The sequence below is a fragment of the Micropterus salmoides genome, unplaced genomic scaffold (assembly GCF_014851395.1).
Source record: "Micropterus salmoides isolate LMB-PRFRI ecotype aquatic unplaced genomic scaffold, ASM1485139v1 Ms_hic_scaffold_3, whole genome shotgun sequence".
Classification (NCBI taxonomy): Eukaryota; Metazoa; Chordata; class Actinopteri; order Centrarchiformes; family Centrarchidae; genus Micropterus; species Micropterus salmoides.
The window spans coordinates 30,511,189-30,519,138 of record NW_024042261.1 but is presented as its reverse complement, the minus strand read 5'-3'; the positions used below and the strand labels follow the sequence as shown (position 1 = coordinate 30,519,138).

The 7,950-nt window shown below is 38.5% G+C and overlaps 1 protein-coding gene across 2 annotated transcripts; it reads left to right on the top strand.

Annotated features, from left to right (window-relative positions):
• Positions 1 to 41: 41 nt before the first annotated feature.
• Positions 42 to 7,058, top strand: LOC119883500 (protein sel-1 homolog 3). 2 transcript variants are annotated; one of them, XM_038694185.1, is made up of 23 exons: positions 43 to 289; positions 389 to 863; positions 1,157 to 1,283; positions 1,374 to 1,495; positions 1,594 to 1,709; positions 1,800 to 1,861; positions 1,956 to 2,088; positions 2,171 to 2,306; positions 2,431 to 2,568; positions 2,958 to 3,163; positions 3,255 to 3,434; positions 4,047 to 4,166; positions 4,392 to 4,532; positions 4,608 to 4,670; positions 4,803 to 4,976; positions 5,065 to 5,192; positions 5,276 to 5,359; positions 5,451 to 5,557; positions 5,620 to 5,706; positions 5,796 to 5,905; positions 6,042 to 6,169; positions 6,269 to 6,371; positions 6,573 to 7,058. In XM_038694185.1, exons 1-23 carry the CDS (start codon positions 242 to 244, stop codon positions 6,660 to 6,662), a joined length of 3,078 nt encoding a protein of 1,025 aa, XP_038550113.1. In that variant the 5' UTR covers positions 43 to 241; the 3' UTR covers positions 6,663 to 7,058. The 2 variants fall into 2 exon arrangements, 1 of the variants encoding a protein (XP_038550113.1); XR_005440659.1 differs by lacking the exons at positions 6,269 to 6,371; positions 6,573 to 7,058 and having other exon boundaries at positions 42 to 289; positions 5,451 to 5,541; positions 6,042 to 6,072.
• The last annotated feature ends 892 nt before the right edge of the window (positions 7,059 to 7,950 follow it).

Below are 7,950 nucleotides of genomic sequence, written 5' to 3'. Positions count from 1 at the left end.
GAAAGATATTGGTTTACCTTTGGTTCTGTGCTAAGTATTAGTACGCAACCTAACTCACAAAGCTCCACCTTAACTGTACTGTGTATATAGTGATTGGGTGGGGATATGTCCTGTTAAATATTTACCTATGCTTCATCATAATTGAGGTGGAGCAGGATGAAGTCCGGATCTTGAGGTAACTTGTTTCTTTGCAGCTGGAAAAAACCTTAATGGAGAGATTAATGAAAAGACTGTATGAGCCATGGATTTCCAGACACTACAAATACATCTGTTCTGTCTCAGTATGCAGGTGGGAGCAGGTTTCCCTTCATGGTCTCTGACATTCTGGTCCCTTCTGCTCTTGACAGATTTAATCAGCAACTATGTCCATGTCTTCTTCCTCATACAGATTGTCTGGGGTTTAGACCAGGTGACACTCCTGAATCCTCCAGAGGAGCCTCTGTCAGACCATCATTTGAAGATACTTTACTCTTGTGATGAACCTGCTACTGTACAGCTGGACTGTATTGTATCTTTTGACACTGGCATCATTTCCACACTCCTGCTAAGACGGTGGAGCTGCGTCCCCGGTGACCCTAAAATAAGAACTGTGCAGCTGAAGCTGCCAGATTGGTTGGTATATCAAGCTGATGGGATTGTTCCAGACTCCCAGTGGGTGCTAAGTTGTATCCTGCTAGCGTCAGTCAGATACAGTGGATTTGATGACATTGACAGGTCTGTTGCGGTTCAGGATGTTGCAACGTTGCAGCCTAAGCCATTTTATAATCGACCTGTAAAGCAGCATAAACTGTGCATTGCCTGGAGCACTGAAATGTTGCAGTTGACTCAACGGTTTTCAAAGAAACAGTGCCCTTTGGAGCAAGGTAAGATTAGGCAAGTGATCTTTAAAATGCACGTGTGGGCAAAGGGGCCAAAAGTCAAAAATGGTTTAAGTGTGGCTATGAAAAATTCTAAATTTCTTCTGTCAACATTTTAAAAATTGAAGACCATCCTCAGAAACAGCTATAAAGATGAATGAATTTAGGATGAGTCAACAATTTAATAGTCAAAATATACTTTTATTATCATAATGATATGATATATGTATATAACTTACGGAATAAAATTCTTCAGTTGTCCTGCAAACATCAACTTAAAAACTGTTTATGTCATTCAGAAACAGTGCATTTGCTGTCTTCAGTATATGCTTCAACTGGAGAAAGCTTTGGTATCACTAAGACACTTGACCCTTATAGCAGTGGGTTTCTGGAGTATCTGCGCATTAAAGCCATCTCTTTTCCATGGTAAGACAACAAATGTCACCCCATACACACAACCTAGCTTTACATTCTGTTAATGCAGATATTTATTAGTGTGCTTTGTATTTTCACCAGGTGTATGTTCTCCATCTGGATATTTGTGACCAGACACTGTCAGGGAAAAATGTGTGGAGTGTTTTACCATATAGACTCCCATAACAATTATGTCACACCAACATTGTTACTCACAAATTCAGGTATAACTGAGAATTTTCTCCCACCTCTCAGATATCCTGATTATGTAACAGTACAGTGCCATTATTCCGGTCTTACTTGAGCCTCTCATTGTTGCTAGGCCAACTACACATCCAGATGAATGGAGAGTCGGAGGAATCCTCTGCATTTCTGTCTCCATTCAGGGTGCCCTTAAATGAGTGGTGCCAAATCAATGTGATGTTGCAGGGTAGGATGGTGAGTATCCTCTTGTTGACAGAAGATATCCTTGCAGGATGTAAATTATGGTAATAATGAGACAAAGTGGTCATTGTCACTGCATCTCAGGTGACAGTATCTATGGTGTGCATGGATAAGGAGCAGAGGACGGTTCATTCAATGAAACATAAGTAAGTCTACTTTTGACATGACAAAGTCATAAAATTATATAAACATCAAAAACAAAAATGCATTTCCAAGTGTTCTGCATATCTGTTGTTACAGGTTGAGGCATATTGTCATGTTGGATGACACAGAGGGATATTTCGTGATTGGTGGAGGGAAATATATAAGAGGTGTGGAAGGTTATTATGGACCACTGGTTTACTACCGTAACAGAATATCACCTCAGAGCATGGTAATGTACTGCACCGGCCCACAGTTACTGTCTGTATGGACTGTTCACTACATTTGAGTCTAATCATTTTCCTCTTTTCCAGTCTGAAGTTGTTATTCCAGATGTTATAATGACAGTGAACCTGACTGGATGGCTGCAGACCTGTCAAGCATTTCGTCTTGAGATGAATGTGAAAATCAACGGCTATTCTCTCAAAGCCAATCAGAGAACAGAGTCTGGTAGTAGGCTTACATATCCACTAGATGGTGCTAAAAATACCGTATCTGAAGTATTTTCAAGAGCCTTCTGCAGAGCTGTTGATGGTAAAGAGAAACAGTCTTATGTTGTTGTTTTTTTTCTCAGAGATCTGTTTTGATGTTTTCCATGAGTGGACAGTAAAGGACAGACTACAATCAAAGTCACAGTGTGAGCAATGGGAGGCAACTGTCCCGCGCAGAAGACAAGCTGCAAAACTGGCCAGGTTTTTGGCTTTCAAACATAGTAAGAGATAAACTACTGCACAAAAAGAGTTTGACTAGCACTGGTACAAAATATCCAGGATAGGAGAGGATTGGAAAAATCACTCTATTCCACTGTCTGCATTATAGTGTATTCCAACTCTTAATGGAAGCTATTTGATTGTTTGCACCTACCCTTTACCCTCAAAACCTTTCCATCTAATGGAAATGTGCATCAGTTTACACACTTTTAATAAGATCAAACAAAGTATGGCTGCATAGCATGAGTTTGTCATGCCCAAACCACTTGTTAGTTATGGGGCTTAGATAACAATATACAGTAAATGCTTATTCTACTTATTATTCACTTATTCAATTGTTGTGTTATTTAACATGAAACTCTGAAATTAGTTAACTACCTTCTCCTTGCAGGAGAAAGAAGAGTTAACCTGGCAGCTGTGGGCAGGGCACTTTACTCCTTATCATGTCACAAGCTGAGCAGAGGACGCAGGACTGAAATGGTCAGCAAAATATTACCACTGCTGCTCCAAGCTGGCTGCTTAGCTGATAACCGAGCTCTGCACATGTCTTCGGTGCTCTACAGCAGTGGCCTGGGAGTAAAGAAACAGCCCAGTAAGGTGTGTGTTACTAGGTCAGCTATATTAAAATTATGCCTGTGGTGAACATGTCCAGTTTCTATATTCTATCATGCCCTTGTGTTTGGCACAGGCTTGGCTCCTGGCACTGCTTGCAGCCCAGAAGGATGATCGATTAGCACTCCTGCATCTTGGGCACCTGCATCATCAGGGTGTGCATGGCCTTTCCACAGACCACGATTTGGCCTATGCATATTATGCAAACATTGCTAAACAGACAACTTTAGACCGTCTTAATCCCACACCAGAGCAGGTAATGTTTGCAACTGGATGCTTTGGTGTACTAATTTTGCATATTTTGTCTAATCAAAAAGTAATGCATTTCTACTGTATGCTGTACCAAAAGCTTGTCATTGGAGCAGGACTTTGTGGGTTCTGTTTTTTCATCACTATCCGTCACTAAACCTATGTTTATATAAGTAAATATGAACCTTTTCTTGCCTAATATGCAGTGTAATTAATGGCACAATTTAAATGATCATAAACGTGTTTGCAAAAAATATTACAAAATATCAGAGAATAGTATTTGTACAATACATTTTGTCGTAACTAGCAGTGTCAGACATACTGTAATTGTAATGCGGAGGCTGGGAGGAAACTCATATGTAGCTTATTATATTAAATATTATTTTTAACATATGAGCTGATATGTGATATGGTTATACATTTTCTGCTCCCCTTGTTGTGGCTATAGTTTTCAGATTTCCATCATCAATAAGTTTACCTTTGTCACTGCTTTTCATATGAAGAAAGATAACAGTGTGATTTGAATTTGGTAATATTACAGTGCTCAAAAGGGGTTCACGTTTTGTTTAAAGCGCAGAGCACTGCTTTTACATTTGTCTTCTGTGTTTCTTTTTTTTAGACATTTGTTGAGGCTGTTTACTTAAATAATGATGAGGTGCTGAATCTCCAGACAGATGAAGACCATCATATCTTCCAGTGGCTGAAACTGCAGGCAAGCAGGGGAGCAGCTGAAGCTGAGGTAGCCTGTTCTGCCATCTCTGCTTTTTAAGTTGGCCATGTACACAAGCACCAAGAGTCACTAAAAAACATTATATATTATATTACAAATTTCAAGAAATATGGCGTCAGGTTTTAGGTTTGTGTCTCAAAGTACACTTTTTAGGGGTAAAAGAAAATGGCCACAGACACTTGAACAAGGTGATGATGTTTTATCCTGTCCTTTTTTGTAATGACTGTCTTGCAGCATGCCCTAGCTCGCATGCTGTTCTGGGGTCAGCAGGGAGTGTCTCCAAACATCCAGGTGGCTGTGAGGCACTACGAAAGGGGTGCTGTCAAGTGGGAAGACCCGAGGTCAATGTATGACTATGGCATAGTCCTACTGCAGGTCAGAATCACATCTGATGTAGAATCATATAGTATAGTAGTAGTGATTATCAAATATTAATTTGTTTCTCTTTAGGGGCAAGGGCTTGAAAAGGACATCCCAAAAGCTATCAGTTTTCTGAAGAAAGCAATGGAACAGGTTTTGTATAGTTAAATGTTTATTACTCCTTTATTATTAATTTATCTATAATGTAACATTAGGAAACAGCTTTCTGTTCCAAAAACCCATTCAAAGTTTGCACTCCTATTTTTACAATATTCTGTCCCACAGGGTTTTGTTCCTGCAATCAATGCCCTGGCCTGGTATTATGAGCAGATTGAGCAGGACTATGAGAAGGCAGTGCAGCTGTGGGAGCAGGCTGATCTCCTCAAGTGTCCAGATGCTGCTGTGAATCTTGGTGTCATTTACTCACAGGGTCTGTATCCAGGAAAAGCTGCTGACCAGGTTAGCTCAAGTATAAATGCTACTAGTATGCTTACCGACTAGTCTTGAGTGCTTATTTAAAGCAGTAAATCATTTGTATTTCTGACAGTTTATGGCCTATCAATACTATCTGAAGTCTGCAGAGAGAGGGCACATCAGAGGAGCAGTTCAAATTGCTGACATCTGGACCACTGGGATGCCTGGCTACGTCAACAGACGTCCATCAGATGCCGTTTTGTTAGCTGCTATTTATTTATTTCACTTCACATGTATGTTTTTTTCTTATGTCATGACTGAAATGTATGTTTAACTGACTGCAGGTGGGCAAAGTGGGCAGCTGAGCACAATGGATACCTGGGCAGCATCTTGCGGAAAGCCTTGGATTCATATCTCAAGAGTGACATGTAATCGTTTTTTCTATTCACACTTGCCAATTATCCTGATCAGGCCACTTGACTGTAGTTGCAGCAAATTGACATTCTAGCTTTTCAACAGGTTAAGCTCACTGTTATATTACATGATGGCTGCTGAGTCCGGGTATGCAGCTGCCCAGTTCAATGTGGCATATCTATGTGAACAAAACACAGTGAGTTATCTCTACAGTAGCTGTATTGTCATGTTATTGTTACAGTTTTATTCATTTTTGTACTCTTTATGTCCATAGTTCGTTTTCTGGATCCTGCCTTTGCATCAAACTGCATGTGGAGATATTACAACCTTACAATCCAAAGTCAAAATCCTGACACTTATGGTAAATAACTATCTTTTGGGACTCAGTATTAGGAAACTTGTGTGCCAATATTCACAACTGAAACCTTTTTAATATTATTACCTCTCCAGCCTTAATTAGGATGGGTGACCTGTTGTTTGAGGGGCAGAGCTACAGGCAGAAAGACATGTCTTCTGCAGCAGAGATGTACCTAGTTGCAGCACTAAGGAACGAGCCACAGGTCTGCTTCTTTTAAATAGATTTTCTTGCTGTGTGTATGTATATATATATATATATATTCTTTTTTTCAAGTTTGTGTTTATTCATAATTGCACTTGTGTGGGCATGTGCGTGTAAGCCATACTGTTCTTCCACAGGGATGGTACAACCTTGGACTCATTGCTGAAGACGGTTACAGGCTTCCGCTGTCAGTATTGATTGAACTCGGCCTTTCAGAGCTGTATCTGGCAGATAGAAGTTTACTTCTTAGTGCTTTGTACAAAAGGTGTGTTTGTATTGCATATATACATTGGTTGTGTAAGTGTAGTATACTGTTGTCAACATGAATCTGAAAGAAAAACAATTCTATATTTTCTTCCAAAAGATGCAGAGACTCCGAAAATGCAGATTCATACTTGCCCTGCAGCCTTGCCCTCTTCAACGTGTATCTTCAATCTTTCAAAAAGGACTACAGTACTGCTATTATGGTCAGTGTGGTATGCCTAAGCTACATTTATAACAAGTATTATCAGTAATACATATTTACAAAGCATCAAATGTAAAAGTACTAATTATGCAAGAAATACTTGACTAAATTCACCACTGGCCAGCAGCAGGCATATCAGACTTATAACAATTTATTGTGATGTGATATCTTACTAACATTGTGGTCACGTTATTTCCCACAGGTCTCCACTGCCTTTGCTGTGGTTGCAGCTCCACCAATATTCTTTATCATCCTCGGTGTACTCAGGAGACCTATCCTGTCTCTCAACTAGAGCAGAGATTCTTATTGGGATCATCAGTGCAACAACTGAGGGAATAAATGTAAAGTCAATCTGCACGCCAACAGCACCGCAATATATTGTGTTACATATGTGTATTATGTAACCGTAAAGAACAAATGTGATTCAATTTTTCATGAAAATAATAACTTGATTTAACAATAAAGAGGACTGTGAGTGTGTCAGGTAATGAATGTCCAGGTGTAGCCTCAGGTCCACCATCCACCATTTACTTTATTTTACTTTATACTAAAAAGTGCTTACTAAACAAGCATATGGACACAATTATCTTAATTTTGTTCAATATTTTTACATTTGTCTGGTTGTTGTTGGAGCTGTCTATGTTTGTGTTTATGTGTCGAAAAGCTAAATAAAAATTTGGTTTTAAAATATTATGTATTATTTCCACATAACACCATGATGCTCATCAAAACAAGTATGCCAAAGAACTTCTAGCAACTAATATTCCACTAACCAAAATCAAGCAGGCAATTACACTTCTCATGAGACCAAATCCATTCAACGCTCAACATCTCATTAACACCGCAGACAAATTTAATTGCTTTGCTTCTATTTGTAGGGATGATTCAGAATTTGTTGGGGGATATAATGGCAAGGATGGGATAAGAAAGCTCTGAAATGTGTACATTTAGTCATCTCTAATAAAAAATAGATGTGGTATCACTGCCAAGTGGTTCAAGTACCCTTAATTAAAAAAATATATATGCAAGCAAATTGTGGACCTAATATCCCCAATACAAGGTGCAAGGTACAAGGTTGTTTATTAGTCATTATACAGCACACATAACATATAATTAAGTGTGGACCTGTAGGCCTATTAAAATATGTAACATATAAAATAAAATGAAACAATATATACAGTTATTTATATACATATACCAGTATACAAACACGTATACACCATGAACATTAATACAATTTACTGCAAATTTTCAAAAACAAAAGACCTTTTCATTAATACCCTTTGTAGTTCCATTTTTTTTAGGTTAGATCCTGTCTGTCCTGACCATGTTTTTGCTCCTGACTCCTTGCAATTGTTTAAAGAAAATCATGACTGTAGTTACCACTGAGGAAAATAAGGACATGTTTACATTCTACAATTATACACATATTGACATTATTTTCGAAATCTTTTTTTTCTTGTGTGGCCCTTATGCTCAGTTTTCAGTAATGTTATTTTTATACCCAATATATTTAAATTTAACTACTTTTAGGCCAGAAATAAAACAGTTTTGTTGGGAAATAAAATGTTACTGATTTA

Coding starts and splice junctions, on each gene's coding strand:
- LOC119883500 (XM_038694185.1), top strand. CDS start 242: ATGGATTTCCAGACACTACAAATACATCTGTTCTGTCTCAGTATGCAG. Junction 4,671..4,802: donor TGAAGAAAGCAATGGAACAG/GTTTTGTATAGT, acceptor TCTGTCCCACAG/GGTTTTGTTCCTGCAATCAA. Junction 4,977..5,064: donor CAGGAAAAGCTGCTGACCAG/GTTAGCTCAAGT, acceptor TATTTCTGACAG/TTTATGGCCTATCAATACTA.